The sequence below is a fragment of the Lycorma delicatula genome, chromosome 1 (assembly GCF_047948215.1).
Source record: "Lycorma delicatula isolate Av1 chromosome 1, ASM4794821v1, whole genome shotgun sequence".
NCBI classification, from domain to species: domain Eukaryota; kingdom Metazoa; phylum Arthropoda; class Insecta; order Hemiptera; family Fulgoridae; genus Lycorma; species Lycorma delicatula.
Window position 1 is genome coordinate 113,581,351 of NC_134455.1, and position 27,014 is coordinate 113,608,364.

Here is a 27,014-nt window from a genome sequence, read left to right on the forward strand (position 1 = left end):
TTGTATGGTTTTATTCAATAACACTATCTTTACCATATTAGCATAAACAGTTTTAAAATCTACACTTTCTCCTCTGTTAGCAAGAAAACTGAAAGAAGAATAAAAAAGAAATTATCAATAGAAGTTTGCGTGTGTAAGATTTGTTAACTAAACAAAAAGTTATATATTGTATATTACAAGGGCTGATTTTTAAGCAAGGTCTGATTGGCTTGAGCTATGTAAATTTTGCGTGCTATATTTAGAAAAGTGCATGCTTACCTCGTAGAATCACTGTGTACGCTTTATATTGTGAAGTTGAAATGTTTCAAATTGAGCGGTTCACCGATTGTGAAATACAGTCCGTGATTCAATTTTGACCACAAGGAACATGTCAGTAGTGGACATTCATCCCCAGATATGTGAGGTTTATGGACTTAATTCAATGAGTGATAGCAAAGGCTGCTTTCTGAAGAACACCTGAAAAGGAGAACGGCTAGTGCTTTAACATTTTTCACCTCATACAGTGAGGAAGGAGATGAACCTTTGGACCACAGTGTCACGAGGAATGAGAAATGTGTTTCTCACATTATTCCAGCATCAATTGGCAGCAATGGATTGGTGACACACAACATCACCAGTCAAAATGAAAGCCAAACAGACAGTATCAACACACAAGATTATGGCAGCTGTTGTTTTGGGATAGACATGGTGTTCTGTTAGTCGATTTTATGCCCAAAGGAATAAACTCATTAAATGTGAGACTTGGACGAAGCTCTGGCATGCCATACAGAATAAGCAATGTGGCCTTCTGTCATTTGGAGTTTTGTTGCTGCTTGACAGTGTACGACCTCATTCTGCTGCTCAAACTCTAGGGTTAATCAGATCTTTTGGATGGGAGCAAATGGACCACCCACCTTACAGTATGGACCTTACGTCTAGCGATTACCACCTGTTCCACTACCTGAAGTAGTTTCTTGGTGGTCCAGTTATTTGACACTGATGAAGAAGTGAAAACGATTGAAAACTGATTGTATTCACAGGTGGCTGATTTCTATGACATGGGCATAAATAATTTAGTAAAACACTATGATAAATATTTAAACAAACAAGGTAACTATGTAGAAAAGTAGCATAAAGTGTAGAGTGAAATAAAAAAAAAAAAGTTTTTGGTTGTATTAAAAAATAGACCTTACTTAAAAAATAGCCCTCATAGATAAGTTTTATATATACTTTTGATTATGTTTAAATTCTATTACATAGAGCATCTTATACACAATATTGAGATAAGACATATCTTACTTTAATTTTTCATGACAGTGCTTTTGCAGGATCCCACATCCTCTTTGAGAATGCAGGATCTATCTCTCATAAAAATGTATGGTAAGATATATCTCAATATTTTGTACTAGGTGGTTTGTTGTAACATAATTTAACAGTACAGAGGAATAATATGAATCTACAAAAATTAAATTTCAGCAAATACTTTTACTTGTATTTTAATTTATTAAAAAATGAATTTTCTTATTTTGCTACTTTGTTTTCTTTTTAGATATTTGGATTATGTATACTGGATGATTGCAGAAATTTTAATTACTACATTTTTCATTTGAGTATTTAAAATTACCTTTGTGCTTGAAGAAATAATACCAGTATATCAGTGTTTTTTGTGCAGCAAAATAATAATTGTATTTTGTGAAAGTATGTTTGCACAGTAGTCTGATGAATTATTGAACATTTTTTTTTCAATATATGATCAGACAGTTTATCAGTCCATTGTTTTATATTGCAGATAGATGCTATTGATCCAGCCTTGAGAAGACCTGGTCGATTTGACAGAGAACTTTTGTTTCCTTTACCTGGCCATAAGGTAAATAACTGTTTAAAAATTTCTTAAAGTACTTACTTTAGTACAAACTTTGGAGTTCTAACCTTTTTTAAAAAAAAATTATTTTTATCCATTAGATTTCATGAAGTAGTATACAGTGGTACCACACATGTTATTCAGAAAAGTGTGTAATATTACAAAGTGTAATATTAAAAGTGTGTAAATAATTATTAACAGAATATTAAAGTAAATTTTCAAATATTGAAAATATGACTTATTATTAGCATATCCATATATTTTTTTTGCACCTAAGGGTTGGAATAGAGTTGTGTTTGACCAGATCTAGTGTCTACTCATTCATGTCATACTTTGTAAAAGCTGCTTTATTTTTTAACAGTTATTTTAAAAACCCTGTTCTCTTTGAATAACTTCTTAGTTATTTAGTAACTAGCCTGATATCAAAATGGTAAGCTTCTCTTTAGAAGATAAGATATCAGATAACCAGTCTCACTATAATTTTATCTACTCAACTCCTTTTTAATTTAAGTAGCTAGCGTTAATTTTATGGATTGGATGCCCTACCGAGTAGGGGATCTCCCAGAGACCTGTTTCCATTGGTTGAGAAGTATCCTTGCAAATAAAAATTCTGGCGGGGTGGGAATTGTTTTCAATCCACTTCATGTAGATTAAGAAAAAATTATGTACATTACAGATATAATAGACATCTATCATTATATATATTTATATGTAAATAAACAGTTAGAATGCTTATATTTGAACAGTAATGTTTATTCAACCATTTATTTCAACACATACAACATGTGCAGTACTCATATTGTAGAAATTTAAAAAAGCATAAATAATTTAAACTCTGTTATTCTGGTCTCTCCAGTAATAGTAATATAAATACAAAGTTGTAGTTAAAAAATTTCCAAGTGGTAAAAGAGTGGAACTTGGCTCATAAAATTAATAGTAGTGTTATAGATTCAGAAGGTTTGTTCCGTAGTGATGAATTGTTTAATGTTAACTATATAAATTCATTAGAAACTTTACGCTCATCAGATGAAGGAACTGCAAAATTTGAATTTATTGACAATTTCAGTGAAGGAACATTTGATGGTGATTCAGAAGATCGTGAAGTGGAAAATAATGCTGGTGTTTACTTAGACATTATCTACACACTACCCACTGACATTTCTTCCTGACAAACCACAAACTAGTATCAAATTGAATATATTGGATGGTGATTGCATTGTTATAATGTTATTTCAGTGCTATTGCTACATACTATTTGTAACCGACAGGATTCGTGGTTTAATTATTTAAATAGCAAGAAAGTTTTAAATAATATTTTTATTAATATTTATTAAAGTTAAGACAAGAAAATTTATGAAATGCAAACCATTATAACATTTTTTTATAGATAGCAATTTAATTTTTTTTTTGATTTCTTCAGCTGGTGGCCCGTTAATTTTTTATTTCTGGTGAAAGAATGCTAATGTAGATCTTGTGCCTCAAAAAGCTTAATAAACCAAAAGATTTATGGGTTATAAACCATTGTAAAATGAATTAGCTGTCAGGATGTGTTGGCCCTTTCTAGGGTTATTAAAGCAATTAAAGGGTTATAATAGCTTCATTGGTTGGCTTTGCTTGGTGGTTTTAAGTGCAGTAAAGCAGCAGCCAACAGGGAGAAAGTTGGAAGTGATTGTCCTTGGGATGTTATACTTAAGATTATATTATCATTCAGATGTTATCTTTATTTATTTATTTTTTATAAATATTATTATTTCATCAATAAATTTAACCAAATTACATTTTGAGTTTATATGAGTTTTTTGCAGTATGATTTTAAAAATAACATTTTTGCTTTAATTGTTATATTCCACCTCTATAATCCTTGCCGTGTTGGGGGTAGGGATGTTACTAGGTGATATACAGTTATGCACAAAACTACAACACAATATAATAATATACTCTTTATAATAAATTGTTTTCCAACTAGTAACATACCCAGGGTATGTTAGCCGAAGAGGAAAATTTATCTACTGTTCCATCAAAGACAGAAAATTGTTTTTAAAAACAAAGTTAAAATAAAAATTAATTTGAAATAACACTTTAAATTGCTATATTGTTATGATTGATAAAAGTGTCATTGTGATAATCTCTTTTCAGTGAAGTTTATTTTGATTATGAAAAATATTATTACTGAAATTTCCTCTTTCTGGGTTTACTATTTCTCTGCTATTATGGAGTAAGGAGATCCAAATTTTACTTTGGTACAGAGAGAGCTATCAAAATGACCTTGATGATTAACGTTAACTTTGAATATGATGTGCTTTTTTTATTTTAATGTTAAGAAAAAGATAGCTGATAGGTAGATTAATGATGATGAATAAGTTATAAAGTACATGTGTCAACAGAAGTTAAGTGTGAAGAGGAGAAGCAGTATTTCTATCATTGGCTAGCTAGTGTGTACAATGTGGTCCCTTCCTAGAATACTAAAATTGTTATTGGGGATTTTAATGCAAAGATTGGAATGGAGGACTATTACAGAGATATAATAAGTGGGCATAGTCTGCACCAAGAGTCAAATGAGAGTGGTTATGGCTGATTGAATTTGCAATTTCTACGAACCTGTGGTGAAGAGTACAATATTGCCACAAAAGGATATTCATAAGGTGACGTGAATTTCACTTGACGACCAGACAAGAAATCAAATAGATCATGTTGTTATAAGATATCAAGCAATTGTAGTGGATGTTAAAACAAAGTGAGGTGTAGATATAGATTCAAACCACTGTTTGGTACTGGTTAACATTAGAAACTGAATTGTATTAAATAAATCTGGAAAATACAAAAGTGAGGAAAGTAGAAGCATATAATGTAGAAAAAAAGAAAAAGTAATTTCAGGATGCAGTTAATGGAGGACTTGATGAAGACTCATCAAAATATGATATGGATTTTGGTGTTGATAGGTAGTGGAAGTGTGTTGGGGATTATAGAGAAGGCGGCAAAGGCAGTCCTGGAAGAGGGGACCAAGTTGTGTTGCTACAGAGAGAAGGCGTGATACAAAAATCCAAGGCTTCAGACTAGATCTGCAGAAGCATGTGAGTGTTACCTGGAGAAAGGAGAAATGTTAATAGAATCTGTGGAGGAAGAAGCAAGAGTTATTGCGAGGTGAACTGGAGAGTATGGAAAATGATGGCAGGAATAATGACGTCATTTTTACAAATTTCTACAGGAATGTACAGAGAAATAGAAAAGGATATCAGCAGAGGAGTGGAAAGAGTGAGGTAGTGATGGTTTAATTGACAAGGATGAGATCAAAGGTAGACGGGAAGAATATTTCTCTGGATTATTGAATTATGTTCATGATGAAGATAATGGGAGAACCAGTGGTTGAGGATTGGGGGGATGTGAAAGAAGTGGAGATCCCTAGTTTGGAGGAAATGGTTAAGGATATTTAGAGTTTAAAAAAATAAAAAGGCTACTGGTGTAGATGGTGTTCAGGAGGAATATCTGAAGTTGGGCAGAGTGAGATGTAAAGTGCAGTTGTGGGAGTTGATTGGGGAGATTTGGAGGAGGGAAGAAATTCTTAAGGATTAGAGAGAGGCTCTGATAATTCCAATTCATAAGAAGGGAGATTTGATGAAATGCAACAACTATAGAAGCAAAGCTATATAACATTTTTCCCATTGTGCTAATGAACAGACTCAAGCCTTGTGCTTTGTCAGTAGTAGGAGAGTACCAAGCTGAATTTAAAACAAATACATCAACCATTGGTCAATTGCTCATCGTCAAGCAGCTACTTAAATACGGCAAAAAAATTAAATATAGCAAAAATATTCTTTATTGTTTGTAGAATTTAGGAAGGCATATGTCAGCTTGCAAAAAAGTAAAATTATTAGAATTGATTGAACTGGGAATTCTTAATAAGTTGGTCAGGATGATTGGTGTATACATTTGAGATACTAAAAACAGAATGAAGATTGGAGGTGAGCTAACAGGATTTCAAAACTTTGTACAGGTGTGAGTTGGGAGATACTGTCACCCTTGATATTTAATCTGGTGTTGGAATGGAAGGCTGTTGTTGAGACTGAATTGTTAGGAAGGAGAATGATTGTATGTTCTGGCGTGTACTGATGATTGGTGAAAACAAAATCAGGTTGAAGAAGATGCTTTCCTTTTGAGGAAAATGCAAAAGCAGTAGGTCTGGAGATAAATGAGGACAAGATTGTGTAATGGTTGTTATAAGTGATGGAAGGGATGGTTGTGTTTGGTCAGAAACTATACAGAAGGGTAAATTAACATAATTTTCTGGTAGTGCTGATCAATGATATGATTGGGGATGAGTGAGAAATAAGGGGGCGATTAAGCAAGGGGAATAGAACCACGTGTGCACTGAAGATGGTATTGTGAACAAAGGTAGTTTCTAGAGCCTGTAAACTGAGATTATACAGGATGGTCTTATGTCTGATAGTGACTTACAGTTGTAAAGTGTGGGAATTTGCTAAAAAACAGGAAAGTAAACTAGTAGTATTTGAGAATAGAGTGTAGAGAAAAATTTTTGGACCTATGAAGGATTGATCGAACAACAGGGAAATGAAAGATTCAGAGGTGTAGCGAATTGGATGAAATATACAATGAGATGGATTTGTGAGGGTGGTGCAGATGAATAAGGTAAGATGGGCAGGTAATTGGTCAGAGGGGAGGAGGACAGGATATTTTCAGGGGTGTTAAGGCATAGAGAAGAGGAAGACCTAGACAGAGATGGTGTGATGGTGTGATGGTATCAGGGAAGATTTTGGTGAAGATTATAGAGATGGCATAGGATAGGGCATAGGAGATGGCACAGGTGGAGGAGATTTGTCACAGGTCATGCATATGTAGACACTTCCCTGGGCTGAGCTTTACTTAACTGTATGTCCAGCCCAGGGAAGTAGGAAAAAAAGATCATGCATGTTAAATCCATCAAGACCAGGATAATTTAATGTAATCTAATAATGTAAGTTGTAAAGTAGCAAATTAATGATAACCTAACATACTGAAATTATAGAAATTGAGCCCTTACACAGGTTAACTGTGTATTCAGACAAGCAAATCATAATAAGCATTGAAGCGATCATATTTTAATTTTTCATATTTAATGTATTTTAAATTTTCATTTATTGAACAGATTTTTATAATTATTACTTTTGTGGACTGAAGAGTTTCATTGTAATAATATTTTACTGTTCAGACTTAGTGTGTCCTTTTTTTGATAAATAAATCACATTACATTTAGTTTTAGCTTATTGGCAGTATTGTTCGAAACAACATGATCATAATGTAAATTGTGTCTTTTTGCTATACTGACAGGTGGTTTTAATTTTTTTGAAAGAAATTATGTCTGATCGTTTTCACTATTAACAGAAATAACAGGAATAACTGTAGTTCATTATAGATGTATTCTTTAAGCTAAAAAATAATTTTTCTTGCTTCCTTTGGATCTTTTTTTGCAGTTTTATCATCTTTTCATTTGATCTGATTGCAGTTATTCTTACATTTAACAGATTCATTTGTTTTGTCGATATAACAGACTCCTACCAAATAAGAAGAAAGTTGTAGGAAATATAATAATACCTTTTAGTAAAGGTAGCAGATCCGTTTAACAATGTCTTTTGTAATATTGCTCACTGACACACCTAAACAGATGTTTGATCCATGAGAAGAATTACTGTGGACCAAGGTTAGGAATGCATGGGAATGAAAGGGCTGAGTCGATCGTTCTCATGCTCAACTGGGGCCTGGCACATAAAGAAGATAGTGTAAATACTCTGGGGAAGACTAATTAAAGAGGAGTTGTGTGAAATCAGTTCCGCAAGGAGAGTCTGCGAGATGAGTGTCTACAGATTGGAGTCTGCGATGTGAGTTCTGCGAATCAGTCAGCGAGAGTATTTAGCGAGGAGGTCAGTGAAGGAGCGAATTTTGAGTGCAGATTCGATGTAACTAAGGTGATGTCACAAGTAATCTTGGTTCACGAAAACAAGAAATGGTTCGGTGAGTTACTGTAAGACTAAGTGAAAGAGAGAGTGTACTAAATTTCATTCATAAACTGTTAGGATAGTTTTATTTGTGATCAGCAAAGGTATTTGCAGTGAAAGAATTTTTTATTTGTCTTATCTATTGTTGTTAATACAAGACTAATTGTTATAAGTGTTAAGACTAGCGGTCATTCTAATGTCTTTTGTCAATGGGACTGAATTCTGCTTTTTCGTTCTATTTATCTACATGTGAATAAATCCTGACAAGTACTTTAAATTCTGTTTTGTATGTAATCTCTGTTAATTATTATTATTAACATTTATGATTATTTGTTTGCTATTGCCATTTAATATTATTGTTTTCTTTTGCCATTATTGTTATTATTCTAATTATTATTGTAAGATATTTTTTATTGTCTGTTATTATTACTATTATAATAATAATAAATATTATTGTGGTTGTGAGTACTATACTTCTTTCATTATTGTTGTTTACTATTATTACCATTGCCTATTATTAATGATTTGTCTTGTTTTATTTACATTTTTAAACAAATAAATTGTAATTATATAAACATTTTCATTTGTCAATCCCCTGATTGAGCTGCGAACACACAACAATTTTGTGGTAACATTTCAAGTTATTATTTGTGATAATTTTACTAGGTTAGGTTTAGATCATTTTAATCTTTTGATCGTGTTGTTTTCATAAAACAATGTAAAATTATATTATACTGTAGTTATAATGCAACTACTTAATGCAAGTAGTTGCATTAAGTATCAAAATCATATGATAGTTCTACTGTAAGGTTTGAATAAATTTGTAACAATTTTTTGTAGTCCAAACTGTATTTTGTCCTGATGAGTTAGAATTATGAAGGTTGTATGGAAAGTATTACCCGTTTTATGATAAAGAAATTTACTAACAGAAATTTCTGAACAAAACTAACATAAATCAATCTTAAACTACTTTTCTATGTAATCATTGCATATATTTAAGCATTTATCTCACCCTGTGATGAGTATTTGCATTCTCTTGTTGCTTTTCTGTGCCTAGCAACTTGCACATTTTTGTATTAACTGACATTGTGTTACTATTTAACGTAGCAGTGTCATTTAATATATTATTATGTAATTTTTAATTTCAGTTTAAATATTTTTATATAATTTCTTTTTCTAATAAAAATATTAAAATATATTTTTATATGTATGTAGGAGAGAAAAGAAATTCTTCGTATTCATGTATCAAAGTGGGAGAAACCACCTCCTAGTCTATTGCTCAATCATTTTGCAGAGATGACTGTTGGGTTCTGCGGTTCGGATTTAAGAGCTCTTTGTTCTGAGGCTGTGATTCATGCTCTTCGTCGAAAATATCCACAGATATATAAATCAAGTCAAAAACTTTTGTTGGATCCAGACTGTGTTCAGGTGAGTGTAGATTTTTGATAGCTGTTATCCTTTAATTTTGAATTGATGGTTATAGGCAGTTTTATAAGACTTTATTGTGAAATGAATTGAGAGATTTTATGAAGGGGATGTTTTTAACCCTGGATTCATAAACATTCATCTGGTAGATCTTGAAATCGGTATTTCACATTTTGCGATTTTTGTAATGGCGGTTTCTTCCTGTACTCCTCAGTGTTCATAATTTTCATCATTCCATTAGTGCTGCTTAAGCAACTGTACATATCATATCGTTTGTTACCAAGATATTTTAGTGCTGTCGTCACTAAGACAATAGTTTATGAATTGTGTATAAAATCTTCCGTCGTCTGTTTGCGAATGTTAATGAATAGTATGTAGTTATAGTTTTGTGTGTTTTATTTTATTATTTTCATCATTTTGTTGCGATCTAGTGAACGTTTTTTTTATTAAGTCGTCATGCCTGCAGGTTTTTTTATATGAAAAGTTATTGTTTTTTAATTTTAGTGTTAGGATTTTTTTTTAAGTTTAGATAAAATTTATTTATACAAAATATATAAACATGGAAAGTCTTGAAAACCTAGTGACATAAATCTTGTGCTTCAATAATTGTATGATGAAGAATGTGAGAATGGTCCTCTTGACACTTAACATTCAACCTCAGAAACAGAAGATAATATTGAGAATCACTGTGTGTTTGATAAACTTTAGAACAGTGATGCTGATCCTATCTGGACAATATCTGGCAATGAATTGATTCAGCTAACCATTGCTCTCCTTCATGCTCACCAGATATACATCCCAGTACTTCAACTGCATCTGATTTTCAAACTGTTTCTTCAGACATTCCGTCTCTACTCCCTACTCTTACTAGATACTCATTCCAATAGTTCAGAAGTAACTCATTCGTTACATCAAAACATAAACAACAAAATAGTATTTTCAAATAAGAACAATCTGCATGGGAAAAATGGTCAGCTGTTTCTAACAGTTGTAGGCAAAAAAACAGCTGTTAGAAACATAATTCATGTAATTTCTAGATCAAAACATGAAGCTAAAATTGTGTGTATCCCTCTGGAATCCTTTTCATTGTTTATAATACTGGCTATAATAAATAAAATGGTCATTTACACAAATGAAATGATTGAAGTAAAAAACAAAAATATAAAAACCAAATAGCTACTATTTCTGCCACAAGCTTTCAAGAAAATATTGCTTTAATAGGGATATTAACTTTATCAACTGCCTTGCATGATTATAGAAAAACATCAATTGAAATGTTTGATTCAACGTTCAGTGGTATGTGCTATGTCTCTGTAATTAGCAGAGAAGTTTTTGACTTTTTGCTGAATTGTCTTTGTTTTGATAGCCTATCAACGCAAGAAGAACGAAGAAAAAATGATGTTTTTGGTGCTATATGTGAGATATGGGAAGAATTTATTAGTTCTTGTCATGAAAATTACAAGCCAGGTTCATGCATTACAGTAGATGAACATTTACTTGGGTTCAGAGGACTCTTGCCGATTTAAAATTTGTAATCCAAGTAAATATGTTTTAAAAATTGTATATGATAAAGTATACTTACTAAAGTATATGATAAATGCCACTCCTTATTTAGGAAAATTTACAAAAACAAATAAACTGCCTTTGGCTTATTTTATGACAGAGCTCATGAAGCCTATACATGGAAGTAATCATAATGTCACAATGGACAATTTTTTTACATCCGTTACATTGTCAACAGACATGTTAAAAATTCATTAACTAACAATTCTTGGGGCACTTTGCCAAAATAAAAAAAAAACCTCCAAAAATGTTACATACAAAGAATAGGAAAATGTTTTGTTATGACGATAAGAAAACTATGTTATCATATAAAGTAAAACCAAATAAAAACATATTGCTTCTTTCTACAGTTCACGAAGATGGAAGAATTGGAAATTCAGGAAAGCCAGAAATAATAGACTACTATAACTCAACTAAAGGAGCGGTTGATGTATTTGATGAAATGAGGGCTAACATTTTTTGCAGCTGCAAAACACAAATGGCTGTTATGCTATTTTTATGGTATAATTATAATAAATAGTTCACTTATAAATTCATACATCGTATATACTCATAATATGGTAGTAACAGAAAATAAAAAAAAAAAACATTAAACCACCGTGAATTTACTAAAGCATTGAGTGCAGCCCTCATCAACCATGGTTGCATACCTACATCAGTACATCAACTTTACGGCATAGTCTCATAGCGGAAATAATTGGTACAATCCACTCTTCCTACCATTCGACAGCCATAAACTTCTCAGCAAAGAAAAATTTGCGCATTTTTCCCTTCAAAATTAAGAAGAATGACTCATTATCAATGCAATGACTGTAAAACGTTTATGTGATTAGAACATGTTGGTAAAATTTATTTTCAGTGTTGTGAATAATAATAATATTATGTCAAAGTTCTACTAATATTAAAACAAAAGATATAAAATAAAGGTAAGAGTAATTTATAATATTCTTTTATAATATTTTCAATTGATTTAACCCCATTTTCCTGAAGTAGCCTGACAGACAAATGTTTATGAATGGTGTCACTTGAATGAATGTTTATGAATCCAGGGTTAAAAAGCCATTGCAACTTATAGTTCTGTTGGTTAATTATATGTGCTCTTATGATGTTAAAATAAGTTGTAGTTGTTAATTCATTAGTTATTTTTATTTTCATATTATTTAAAACCTTTTTATTAGAAATATTTTTAAGGACAAATATTTTAAGGAGGGTTTCTATTTTGTAGATTTCAAAACAGGTTACTTAAAAAAAAATTGTAAAAAAAATAAAATTTTGTGAATGCAATTAAATATACTTACTAAGTAAAAAAAAAAATTTATTATTAATACAAAGAGAGCTCCTAAAATTTGATGGTCGATGATGGAAGTGATAATTACTGAAAGAATTTTTTCTGAAATTAAAAAATCTAGCAGTTTTATAATTGGTAAACATCAGTGAATAAAGTAAAATATATGGAAATTAAAAATAATTTTTGGCTGAATTATGGCTATATAAACAAAATTATTTTTTTCCCAAAACTTTCTATGTATAAAAAAAAATTATATTTTTTATTAATGTAAACTATAATTTATGGACAATACTCTATAATATGTATATGAACATTTTAAGCTCAAAACCATGCCAATCAGATAATATTTTGGTAGGTGCTAGGGTTTCCACCAGTTCAGAAAAAATGATTTGAGAAAATTGCTTGTAAAGTTCACAAGTCTCATACAAATAAATATTGATCTTGAATCTAAGGCCATGCCCTGCTTTTGTATAAAAAGGTTAACCTCACTTTTAACATTTTTTACACTTCAGTAATGTTTTAAATACATTAAAAGCAAACATGAAGTGTATAATCCGATACCCATGAAAGTTATTGATATTGAACTCAATTAATTTTTCATTTTTTTTCTGAATTACTTAAAAATAATAACTGATATTCCACATGTCAATTTCCATAAATCTGTCTTTTATTTTTATGTTCCATGTTTAATTACTTCCTCTTTTTTGTTTTGCAACAACAAACAAATTAGTGCCTTATAACCTTAAAAAAAAGCCTCTTACCAAGTGTCCTTCACTACAAACATTTTGAAACTTATTAAAATAAGTACTTGAAAATATGTCTTAAACAATTGTACCCCTATTTCATTATTGAATTTATTCTCTTCACAATAGAAAAAGGTTTTGGGAAAGATAGGACAGCTGCAAACCTAAACAGTAGCGGACAGAGGCTTGAGACTCCAGGTCATTCTCAAATTCTACGTGCGTCTACTACTTCAACTCATACTTCGTAAACATGTTATGAGTCTTGACTTGAAAATTTACAGAGATATTTTTAAAAATACTTCCAGAAAATGTGAAGACATAAAATTGATTGTTATTTTTTTTTTTTACTGACAAAGTAGAAACCAACCCCTCCTAAAGCAGATGGTACAGGAATAATACCATTAATGAAAAACAAGAGAATTATGATTAACTGATTCCTGTTTTAAATTTGAAACGAGGAAGAATGCTGGTTCTGTTATTCATTATAAAATTTTTGATTATTTAAAAACAATGAAAACAGATAATTTTTTAACAGGGATCTATGAAAAATTTAGTTTTTTGAAATGATTACAAACGATAAAGAAAAAAAGGATAAGAATTGTGCGGAGATAATTTGATCGACTGATCACAGTTTGGTAGTCATCTTTATCTTGTTTAGGGTTAAACTGGGAAAACTGTGATGTAGTGTAGGTGATGTGCTTGTGCTGTAACTTAATATGATGAACAAACTAATCAGGAAATTAAACTTGTATTCATAGAAAAAGACTGGGAATCTCATCTTATATCAGATATATTGCAATGCTTATCACTTGTGTTTTAATTGATATGCTTATTTTGCATATGATTTACAAGTATTGTTTATTTATAGTGATGTGGCTGAATTTGCTTGATGTATATTCTATAATTAGTTAATTAGATATCCTATTTAATGTTTTGAAAGCCTGTTACAGCAAAATATTTCACAGTGCATTAGAAAATTAATGTTTGTTATTTATCTCCAACAAATCTTTTACGAAAAATTATGAATGAAAAGTAACTAATTCACAAGATCACTTCACTAATTCACTAAAAGATGAGATGTTTTAAAATTATTGTCTTCTATGCAAAAATCAACTGACTTGTCTAAGAATTTATTATTTTCATCTATTTTAAAAATAAATTTATGTGATAAAATTAAGTGTATTATATATTATAAATAATTGATTTTGATTAACATGAAGTTAAAAAAAAAAAAACATCAAATGGTCATAAAGATATGAAATTTAATCTGAAGTAGAATAAAATTCAGTGTAATTGAAAATAAAGATGCTACGTTAAATTTAAAAAATAAAATAAGAAGAACTTGACAAATAAATGACACAAAGTTACAACATTCCTGATAGGAAAATTTATGAATACATTATCAGGTTTTTTAAAACTTCTTGTTCTGATAATTAATTGAGTTTTCATTAAAATTATGAAGCAAATATGCTTCAGTATACTTTGTTATTCTGTAATTTGTTATCTAGGATTTATGTAATGAAAATTAATAGATCAACAATTCCCTTGAATTTGGACTTTGTTAAAAGAAAACAATTTTTTAGTGAAAAAAATTTTTTTTTAGGTTGAAAAAGTGGATTTTGAGGTTGCCAGAAAAAGTATTGTTCCGTCTAGTTATAGAGCTGTTCCAGCCGTAGCTCGTAAACTGCCAGCTTTTGTTCAACCATTGCTCACTAGACCATTATCTGATCTCACATCTCATCTTCAATTTAGATTCCCTAGTGGCTTTCAGAAGTCTTCCAAAAAGTAAGTTTATTAGAAATACAGTATTTTATTCTACTAATTGTTCTTAAATATCATAGTTATGTTAGTCATATTAGCTGGTATATTTTTCAATAATTTATTCTGGAGGGACTCTTAGAATAATATTTTGGGATTCTTCTAAATTAAGTAAAACATTGAATAAATTTATTGCCACACTTCTTACTGTTGAAGATATTAACTTTTTTTTAGGCTTGCAAAAAGGTATAGAAAACATCCTCATCCAATAATATCTTCTTATCTAAGAAAAATTAATGATGTTTGACCTGAAAATAGAAATATCATTTAATGTGAGGAATTAATTTCATCACATTAATCTGTTGTATGGTTTCCGTGATGTTCCTTTTAATTAAACCACACATATAGAAAAATTATTAAAAGAATGAAGAGACTGAAGAAGTTATGAGAAAACAAGCAGCAACATTAAAATACTTATTAGTGCTAGTTCTTTAATATTGTGGGATTCTCTGCAAGGCATTGGTAGCTCATACCTCCTGGTCAGTGATTAATGGAGAATTCTGTAGTGCTGTTCTAAGATGGCTAAGGAAGGATATGAGAAGGAAACATTTAGAAAGTGTTGCAGCATATAAGTAGAATCCTTCATCTAAACTTTTATATGGTAACACATTGTTAAAACTACAGATTGAAAGTTCTTGAAATTTGAATTACACGCTTGAGTGATGCTAGTACAACCAAATGCCATTAATAGCAGCATATTAACCCTTTGAGAGTATACCTATTGGCTTCAATCTAAATAAGTGTGTTTGTTGATGGGCAGTTTTTCATTGTCACGTTTACTTTTGATTGCAAGTTTGCAATGTCCATTCTGAGAAAATAGTGTATGCACTGTTTTCTCAATGCATACATACACTGAGAAATTTCTTCTGTTTACACTGACAAATCAACTTCATTTGATTTATTTATTAATACACTGAGAAATCAAAACTGCCACAGAAACAAAATGTTAATGCAAGCACTACTCATGTAAGTGCAGTGATAACTACAGTTCAGGCCAAAGACAAATATATAACAAGATTTAAAAATGACATTATGATGAAAATTAGAGCAATCATATGCAGCATTACATCAGGAAATACCTTTGTTGTTTGGAATTTTGGAATGCAATTGCAGACATACTATCAACGTCTGTAACAATTTGAGATTATTGAATGGTTTGTATAAGTCGGTTTTGTCACAAGAACTGTAAATGAGGATTGCTTTAAAGTTTGTCCCATGACTGCTGGTTGATGGATAGAAACAGCTTTGCATAACGTCAACAGTGAACTGAAAGAACTTCTTTGAATTGACCCAAATTTCCTTTCTAAGATCTTGATAAAATCTTATGATTGAAAATCATTGATCTTGATTCACAAAATTTTATGAAAAAGGTGGGTTAATGGATGTCTGAAACTAAGCAGCAATCATTCCAGTGGAAGAGCCTATCTTCCTTCAAAGAAATCTACCTCTGTCAAAGAAATCCCATAAAGTGAAGAGCAGCAACATTAAAATACTTATTAGTGTTAGTTCTTTAATATTGTGGGCAAGGCGTTGGTAGCTCATACCTCCTGGTCAGTGATTAATGGAGAATTCTGTTGTGCTGTTCTAAAATGGCTAAGGAAGGATATGAGAAGAAAACATTTAGAAAGTGTTGCAGCATATAAGTAGAATCCTTCATCTAAACTATGTAAGGCCACATATCGCTTTCATTATGCAGGAAAAAAATCACCATGTTGTTTTTTGGCAAAAAACAGCATGGTGATTTTTTTTCATATACTGCATTTGCCTGTCTTAACTCTGAATTTTTTCTGAAGTTGAAGGGGCAAAGATTTGACATGATAAAGAAGATTCTAGTATTCAAAACAGTGCTGAACATACTTGCCAAAAAGACTTTCAGGATATATTCTGTTTGTAGCAGAAGTGCTGGAAGGTGTCTGAGTTTCAAGGAATCTAAGGAGGTCTCCCAAGGAATCTACTTTGATGATTGCAGATAAGATCCTAGGATTATGTAGTTGCACTTAGTATTATACTTCGGGAACTTTTTAAGCAGTACCTCATAACAAGTATCAGTTCTACAGATTATGTGTATATAAAGGATGTTATTTAGTCTTCACCAGTGAATCTGGCATGCGGCAGTTATTCAAGAACCAGTATCACTAACAATAAGTCTGAAATGGAAGGAATAAAGCCTTTATATACTATCTACTCATGTTTTGAAATCTACTTTAAAATTTCTCATAAGTAAATTTGTTTAAGATACATGGGTCGTTCAATAATAAGTCCTTAGAAAAAGAAATTATTTTGTGTAGATTTTTTTTATTTTTCAACATAATCTTTTAACTCTATACACTTTTCCAAGTGTTTCTTCAACTTTTTTAAGCCATCCAAAAAGTAGGATTTCAGAAGGTTCTCAAAATAAGCATCTGTTTGTGCAATGACCTCCTTGTCCCGACGTGAACTGTTGCCTACTGAGCCATTTTTTTCAAGTTTGAAAATAAATAAAAAAATCACTGGGGGGCCAAATCTAGTGAATATGGTGGATTTGAACTTTAATTTCATAATTTTGCCGATTGAAACTGCGCAGGTATACACCTGTGCATTATCTTGATTGAAGAGGATCTTCTGAGCCCATTTGTCATCAAAAACCCACTGTTGCTTTGTCTCTGGAGTGTAGTAGTGTATTCATGTTTTTCCCACAGTTATGTATCGATGCAGAAATTCATCAGGATTGCGATGGAAAAGCACCAAAAAAGCTTCAGAGTCGACCATTTATTTTCCATTGAGAGCAAATGCACCCACTTGATGAAATTTTTTTCAAACCCAATTTTTTGTGCTAAATTGATAACACTGTGCTTTGTGATATGCCTGTGGCCTCAACTATTTCGCACTTTCTGATTCATCGTCACTCAAAACCATATTGTGAATTTTGTCAATCATTTCGGGGGTGGTCACTTCCACTGGACGTCCCGAACGATGTTCATCTTTTGTGGATGTATGGCCATGTTTAAACTCATTTTTCAATTGTAAACAGTTGCAAACACAAGAGAAGATGTTCCATGAACTTCATCCAACTCAGCTTTTTGATATCTTTCGGTGTTAAGACTTTTAAATATAAGTTTTTAATCGCCACTTGAAATTCATTTTTTTCCATTTTTCTAAATAAACAGTAGCTTATTGCTTCATTCAGCTATGACAATGAAACCACATGATGGATACAGCTGAAACTAACTGCATTCTAGCCAAAAATGATGCTTACTAAAAGCAAACTGTTTTTGATACTATAAGTGCCATCTCTTGGATTTTCTAAGGACTTATTGAACAACCCTTATATTATAATTTTCTGGTTTAATTGTACAAATCTGTATATTTTTAATTGACAAATTTCTGGAAATATTTTAATTTTTAAGTAAAAGAAAAACTAATGAAATGGAACTCAAATGTTCTTGCTTTGTAGAACTTGAACATAAAGTGATTTATGTTTTTCATTAGAATGTCAGAAATGTTATATGTTTGTCCCAAAATCTGTTGAATCTGCAGTTTAGTTTAGAATACTTTTTGAACTTTATATTTGATCCCTTTTAGACTTATATTAATCTTTATTTAATTACACCTTTATAGATTAATCTTAATTACTTTTTTTTTTAAAAATGACACAAAATATTGGGATTGTTATATGATTTTTTTAGTGTGCAGATAGTTAAATCTCCTAGACTTCTTATTGTTGGACAGCAAAAACAGACAACTCTTTTAAGTGCTGCTCTTTTATATGTCATGGAACAATGTCCTGTTCATACATTAGATTTGGCTACACTCTTCTGCCAAAGTTCACGGTCACCAGAAGAAGCTTGTATTCAGGTATTGCTTTTATTTTAAAAGTTAAAATGCAGAATAGATGTTCAGATTGTAGATGAACTGTTGAAAGTTATAGAATGGTTTCACTTATTTTATTATTTTTTTAAAGATTGATTGTGATAGTACAGTATTTATTGTAACACAGAAACTGTTATTTTTATTTACATAGTACTTTTGATTGTCTGAAATGTTGCAGATACTTGTAAATTAGAGTGACAGTAATGTTATAATCCGAGAGAAAAATTACATTATTTGTTGAGTTTTATATATGTATATATTTATGAGTTATCATCCTGCAGGAAGGTTTGAACCTTATCAACTGTTGTAAAAGCTATGTCAACACTAGTAATTAGTACTTAGCAGGATGCTAAGTGGGTATGTTAAGCAGCTGGTAACAAACACCCAAAAATGTGATTAGTGCTGCAATTAAACAAAAGTGTATTTTTAGAAAGTTAAGTTTACAAACCGATAATAAATGTCCATTGATATCCAGTTACTTATGTAATAATATGTAAACATAAATGTACTGATTGTTTAGTAGTTACTATTCATATTAAAAATTCATGTTGTTTATTTTGCTGACACAATCTTCTTATTTCCTTATATGAAGTAAAGGAAATATTGTAATCACGAAAAATGTTGGTTTCAAATTTCAGTGGAAATATCCATTTTGATTAGTTTTGGCATGACATCTGTATGTACGTATATACGAGGTGTGTTAAAAAAGTAATGAGAATTTTGAAATTTTGCGGGTTGTATTAGTCCGATTCTCTGGATTTTTTCGTTGTTGTATTGGTAAACATGTCTGAAACATTTTTAGCCATATTGGATGTTAATCTGTTGTTAACTGTCAAAAGGATAACACATGTTTCGGAACAATCTTGCTTTGTAGAACTTGAACATAAAGTGGCATTGAAGATGACGAGCACCCTGCATGCCCCAGCACATCAAAAACTGAAAAACGCGTGGAAAAAGTGAAAGAAATGATTATGAATGATCATCGATTCACAATCAGAGAAGTTTCTGATGCTGTTGGGATATCAATTGGCTCATACCATGAGATTTTTTTGGATATTTTGGGTATGAAACATGTGACAGCAAAATTTGTTCCAAAATTGTTGAATTTCAAACAAAAACAGTGGCGAATGGAAGTTGCTCAGGAGTCACCAAATGAAGTCAACAACGATGCAGAACTACTGAAATGTGTTGTAACAGGTGATGAAACATAGGTTTACAGATATGATGTTGAAACTGAGGCTCAAATATCCCAGTGGAGGAATTCTGGATCACCAAAACTGAAAAAAGCTTGATAAGTATGGTCGAATGTGAAGGCTATGCTCACGTGTTCTTAGATTTTAATGACATAATGCATCATGCTTTTTCTATTCCCAGAAATAAAGAGAACCTTAAAGGGTCATCTTTTTACAAGCATAGATGAGATTAAAAGCGAATAGCTGAAAGAGCTAAACACTATTCCAAAAATCGAGTTCCAGAAGTGTTTCAGGGATTGAAAGAAGTGCTGGCTTTTGAACACACCTTGTATACATGTACATCGCATAACTCAAAAAACAACTAGTTGTAGAATGTTGAAATTTTGTATTTAGGACTGTTGTAACATCTGATTGTGCACCTCCCCTTCTGATTGCAATTGACTGGCTCAAAATGGCCAAAAAAGCCCAAAATCCAAAACATTTGGATTTTGGACTTTTTCTTAACTGCAGTAATAAGCCCTCGCTGAGAGCTTTTCAATGATATGTCATCAATGGTTTTCATTGGTTCCAGAGTTATTGCTAAGTAAAATTTTAATTAATGAAATATTTGGATCTTACACGTGAAAGGCATATTGGTTTGAATCTGACTTCATATACATATATCTTTTTTAACTTTTATTTTTAATTTAAATATAGTTATTTATTAATAATTAACCTCTGAATTAATAATTCAATAAAAAAAAATAAATAGGAAAAAAATCAGAAGTTTATTAGTGAAATAAAATTTTATGTACTTTTAATTTTAATTTAAAAATTTTTACAATCTGAAGTTAATAATTATTAAATCAATATATCTAAATTTAAAAAAAAAAATATGTATTTGAAGTTGGATTTGAACCGATGTGTGCATGGATCTTGACACTTTCTCACTTACACCACATATGGTATTTGAGCGGCGTGAAACAAAATTAATATATAAACTAATATAAAATGCTAAGGAAATTTTTAGGGCCACTTTTCTTAATTATAATTGAATATAGCGTGTTAGCATTTTGTGATGTAGACGTGTATACGTTGTACTCTTCACACACGCAACGTGGTTCAAATTGGTGTCCCGAAGCCCGTGCATTCCCCTTGTTAGCTACAGTATGGATCATAGGTGCCGTATACTGATTTAAATTTTATAGAAAAAGGTCACTATAATTATTTAAATTTTATAGAAAAAGGTCACTATAGTTATTTAAATTTTATAGAAAAAGGTCACTATAGTTATTTAAATTTTATAGAAAAAGATCACTATAGTTATTTTCTTTCAGAATTAGAAATAATTTGCTTATGAAAAAAATTTTTTTTTCAACACAGTATGATCTTACTATTTTAGAATAATTTTATTTCCAAAGCCTATCTTGTTTTACCTTTTACATATTCTTAAAGACGATTAGCTGTAAAATATTGAAATTTTGTATTTAGAACCCTTGTAACATCTAGTTGTGCACCTCCCTTTTTGATTACAGTCAACTAGGCAATCGACATTTAGAATACTTGAATGCTATGTTACTAATAACCATGTATATTATATCCGATTAATTAATATTAATTGAAAATTATAATTTTGTAATTATTATTTTTGGATTTTCTTAGTAAAATCTTCTAAAAATTGTATATTTATTTTGAAAAAAATCATCTTTAATTATTTGACATAATAATAAAATACAATGTAATGCGGTACTAACTGTACATTTTTTATTCAATTTGAAGTGATTGTTGAAAATTATTTATTACTTATGGTTTACATTTGAATTCAAATAATATATATTTTTTTAAATATTTGTGTTACTAGAAAAATTATTTTCATTTATAATAAGAATGATTTGTAAATTATTAATTTCAAAATACTTAGTCTATCCTTGAAATTTCTATTTCTATTTAATAAAAATATAAGTATCTTTCAAATGACATCTTTTTATTTTTTTATGGGGAAGTGATTCTGGTTATAGAAAAAGTGTAGTACATAACCCAAGTTGTAACTTATTACACACTTGAGAAAATACGTAACTTTTTTCACTTGTGTGTGTTGTGCTTCTTACAACTTTTGTTACATAATATACTATTCTAGATCAGTATTATTCGTAACTTCGTGAGTTGCTTATTAACAAAAGTTTCAGATTTTTGGTGTGTAGTATAAATAAAAAGTTAATAATCATTAAACTATCCTATTTAGTGAACTCCTTTATACTGGTTCAATAAAGTTTAACCAGTATAAGTTTATGAAGTGCAGAAAAAAATGTGTATATGTAATTTAATAGGTATAAGGAAGTCATGTGATGTCCATATCCATATCGGATTTTTTTTTGTAGCATAATGCAGTTGAAGTTTTGTTTATTAGATAATGTGGATTTCCATTCATCAGATATACTGATTGCTTAAGGGAATTCATCACAAATATTCATTTCAAGTGTTAAAACATTTCTAAAATGCAAATCTGAAATTGATTGCTTTTATTATCAATAGCTGTATAGGATCATTATCTGAATTATATGTTGTGGAATTTTAATAACTACTGACCTTTTGTTCGACAAACAAATAAAAAATATATGTATTTTGGTAAAACTTTAAATCAGGGTTCTGGGGTTTGATTTTGATGTTTACTGACTAGTGTAAACAATATAAAATAATAAAATAAAACTCATATTAAAAAAAATATGTAAAAAAGTTGCATAATCATTAAACCATAATTACTGGTTAATTGTTAGTTATAGGTTTATTATTTTTTGTTACTGATAGTTACTGTTAGTGCTGGTCTAAAAGAATTATTTTTTTCATAATGTTTTATTAATGGTCTCAGAATTTTGTGGTTTTTGTTTGTACTGAGAAGTGATTCATTTGAAGATACTATGAAGTTCAAGCTCCAACTAACAAAAAGTCATGTCATCTTAATAAGTCATTATGGTATTGTATGAAACTAGTACTACCTGTTAAGAGTTGAAAACAGTAGAAATAATCATTCTCTTCTAAACGCCATCATACGAACTGAAGTAAAGAAGAATTGAATTTCCTGCTTAAATCTTTCTTAAAAATTCTTCTTCAAACCAACCTTAAGGATATTGAAATTAAAACACCTGAGTTAATGAGGTGCAGACTTATTTTGGGTTTCCAACCTGCCCTAGATCACTAAAAATAACCATTTAAAAAAAATAGAAAAATAAAATTAAAAAGTACCAAAATTGAATAACATCTCAGATGATGAAGAAGGTGTAATGGCTCATAGCGGAGAAAAATGCTGATTTTTTAATTGCAACTGCGCCAAATATTTATGAGGCAGCAAGAACAGGATGGCATACTGACACTGTAGGAAATGTGGCAATTAAATATGTCAGTCATAAAATTGTTTGGAAACTTATTTTTAGAGGTAAAGGTGTTGTGGCTGCAGAAACACTGTCGGCAACAATCGTTGGAGTTTATATATCACCGAATGTGGATAATGTAGAATTTGATAGGACACTTGACGTAATTCAAAATGTGATTACTAACACAGACAAAAAGATCATAATGCTAGGTGACTTCAATAGTAGGCTGGTGGCAGCTGGGGGCCCCAGTACCAATAGGAGAGAAGAAATGTTGATGGAATTAATGGAGACAGTAGGATGTCAATGTATAAATGATGACACTCCAACATTCGAGGCTAGAGGTCATACCTCAGTCTTAGACCTCACTATCCTGGATGATAGATGGAGAAGGCAGCAGTGGAGCTGGCAAGTGCTACAACAGGATATAGCCAGTGATCATTATGCAACAATGGTTACACTGAAAGACATTAGTTTTAATAGTTATGATCGAGAAACTGTTCCTAGATTCACTGCAGAACAGATAGAGGCTATTACAGGCAAGGTTGCCGTCAGATTAGTGGCTATTGAACAACTCACGCCTGAAACCCTTGCTAATATAATAAAACAAGAGATGGATAGGGAGATGCACAATGGAGTTAGAAACAAATGGTGTATTGGTGGACTGGAGAAATCGCTTATCTTAGGCAGGTTCTGCAAAATAAAAGACGAATTAAGCAGAGGCTCAGAATAGCAGGTGGACTGAGATATGAAGAGCCCAACATGAGATACATAGAGGCAAGAAGAACACTAAATAGAACAATAAGAAAAGAAAAGAGAGACCATTGGGCAAGGCTATGTGAAGAACTCGATAAAGATCCCTGGGGCATGGCTTACAGAATAATTACCAAAAGGTTCGGTAGGTGTCTCCCTATAATTACAAAGGAAGAAACAGAAAGGATAATCCCCAGCCTATTCCCGCCCGATGAGAGAAGACACACTGAAGTGAGAGCAGACGTTTTGCAATGAGTGAGCTCTTATGCGCTGGACGTATGTTAGCTATAAAGAAAAGTCCTGGTCCGGATTATATCCCAGCAGCAATTATCAAGAAACTTATCAATCAAGCTCCATGGGAGATGCTAGAGGTGGTCAGTCATGGACTAGTAAACAAGACTTTCCTGGAGTGTTGGAAGGAGGCGAGAGTTGTGTTATTACCGAAGAGGAAATATGACATATAGACCATTGAGCCTCCTGAACATAATGGGAAAGCTTGTGGAAAAGATGCTGGCCGCATAGTGAGCGAGGTTGAGGAAGGCTTGGGCATAAGCCCAAATCAATATGGCTTCTGGAAGGCCAGAAAAAAAAAAAAAAAAAAAAAAAAAAAAAAAAAAAGATCCACCGTTCAGGCCATCAGTAAGGTGATTAATTGGGCCGAGGAGTTTAGAAGAGGTACTTGGCGAACTAGACAGATTCCATTAATGGTATCACTTGATGTGAAGAATGCATTCGGTACAATAGCATGGAGACACATAAATATGGCCATGGAAGAGAAGAGAATCAGCTCATACCTGCGGAGACAAATTGAGGAATATCTCAATGAAAGAAGGTGTAAGATTAGTACACAAGAAGATGAAGTACACTTCAATATGTCAGGCGGTGTGCCGCAAGGTTCAGTACTGGGCCTATTACTATGGGTCCTGGTCTTTGATGGCATACTTAGTTTAAGTATGCCATCAAAGTATCAAGTATACCAACAAAGTAAGTATTTAAGTATCCAGAAGGGGTACAGCTTATTGCTTATGCTGATGATTTAGCTGTGCTCGTACAAGCTAAAACAATGGAAGAAGTTAAAGATAAGACAAACCTGTCACTAGAAATAGTAGCTAGATGGTTGCGTACAAAAGGGTTACAATTATCTGTGAATAAGTGTAAATATGTCAAGTTCACCGGATGTAGGGTACTAGATTCGGTTGATATACACATCGATGTTCACAGAATAGAGGAAGTACAGATGCTAAAATATTTGGGAGTCACATTGCAGAAGAACTGTCGTTTTACAGAACATGTTTTAAAAATATGTGAAAGTGCAGAAAGAATGATGAGAAGTTTGAATGCGTTCAAACTTCTCAAACGGCGAGCAAAGAAGAGAGCACCAAAGGCTTAGAAGAGAAGACTTCTTGCGTCGACAGTGACTTCTGCAATGTTGTATGCCATTCCGGCATGGTGGTCAGCATTCAACATTGGAACGAATAGAGATAGAATGAAGAAGATACACAGAGGGGTACTCTTAGGAGTTTTATCGGCCTACAGAACGGTCTCTTATGAGGCCCTCTGTGTCCTTTCTGGAGTTTTCCCTATAGATCTTATCGCTAAATACAGAGTTGAGAAATACTTAGGCAGAACAGATAATGAAGTAAAAGAAGAGATATATAACTTATGGCAGCAAAGATGGCTGGATGCAGGGGTAGCTAATTGGACTAGATTATTAATATCTGACATATTAATATGGACAAGTAGACGTCACGGTGAAATGGATTATTGTTACACAATTTTTAACAGGGCATGGTTGTTTCAATGCATATCTTCATAAAATTGCCAAAAGAGATCAGTCTATGTGTATGCACTGTGTAGAACAAGATGATGTTGAGCATACCATTTTGAGGTGCCACAAATGGCAGGAGTTAAGACAGTATGCAGGTATTAGAGGGAAAACGCCGAAGGAAACAGTTGACTATATGCTTGATAGTGAGGTAAAATGGAAAAAGGTTGCTGATTACATAAGAACAGTTTTAAAGCAAAAGAACATAGATGAAAGAAATATGGGGCACTAGTTTGTTAGGTGGGGTGGACAGCCTCAGAAGTGAGAGCCAGCATGCTGAGGTGTGCTGGTTTCAATGATCTGCTGAGGAGACTCCTTGGGTGTGTTTGGTAGGAATAAAAAATATCAAAAGATCCTTGGGTCACACCACGGCATTGAGGTATGGTGTGGTGCCATAAAGGACAAAAATGAAAGAAACCTCAAAAGAGCCACCGATTAGCCTGACCTGCCATGCTGGTATATTGCCGGTAGGTGGGGAGGGCTAATTAGAGTAACGGACACTCCCCTGGGTGGCGTAATACCATCAAGTTGGTCTGGCCCAGGGGAGTAGAGGCGGAAAAAACTACTATACTTGAACCAATTATTCATTCTATTGAAAATAAATAATTATTGAAATTCTATGTTTTTTCTTAGAAGCAATTGTTTTGTTTATTTAATTTAAAATTTGATATGGTATATACATTCATGAAAAATCTGACAACTTTCTTTAAAGTAATTACTTATCTATTACCTGTAAGCTGAAATATGACTATTTTTTTTTATTTTGGTCCCTGAAGACCACATTCCAACTTCACATATTTTTCTTTGCTGTATTTCTTCCCAGTACCTGTATCTCTTCATTCTCTTTGCATGCTGCTGTGATGGTGGTTGCATTTTTTTGAACATTTCATTTTCAGATTTTCTTACTTGGTAATTTGTTGTTTGGTATTTTTTTGTCTATTCATAATTTTCATGTTAAAAATATTTTTTGTGTTCAGTGTTTTTTGTTGTATTTATAAATTTTAAGTCTATGACTTCTTGTATCCAGTTTATTTTTGTTTTAAAATTATAGAACAAATCTAAGATGTGGTTAAACTTAAATTCTATGAAAAAAAAATTGTTTATTCAATTTGTTTTGTTTATTACCAGCAGTTACGGTTCTACAATCCACAGTGTCCATAAAAAAAGGAAGAAGTAAGATTGAAATTATAATTAAAAATATTATTTATATTGACTGTGACAATATAGGCTACAAGAAACGAATTATCAGTCAACATTTTTTTATTTTCTAGTGTAAATCTGATGCAAAGAGTAATGCAATAAAATTTTAAAGTTATCTCCTCCCATAGTCTTCATGTGAGTAGCAGACAGTATAATATGTACATGATATTTATTAAATTAGTAGGA

The 27,014-nt window shown here is 31.6% G+C and overlaps 1 protein-coding gene across 5 annotated transcripts in view; it reads left to right on the forward strand.

Moving 5' to 3' along the window:
- The window catches only part of LOC142321352 (ATPase family AAA domain-containing protein 2B-like), a 189,627-nt gene that overhangs the window by 72,612 nt on the left and 90,001 nt on the right, over nt 1-27,014 (forward strand). For all 5 annotated transcript variants that reach the window (XR_012755606.1, XM_075359372.1, XM_075359383.1 and 2 more), the window contains exons 13-16: nt 1,769-1,846; nt 9,043-9,255; nt 14,450-14,631; nt 18,330-18,498. Coding sequence is in view for 4 of the 5 variants with exons in the window: in XM_075359372.1 (XP_075215487.1) it covers nt 1,769-1,846; nt 9,043-9,255; nt 14,450-14,631; nt 18,330-18,498 (642 nt within the window). In the remaining variant the exon portion in view is untranslated. The remainder of the gene's footprint in view (nt 1-1,768; nt 1,847-9,042; nt 9,256-14,449; nt 14,632-18,329; nt 18,499-27,014) is intronic.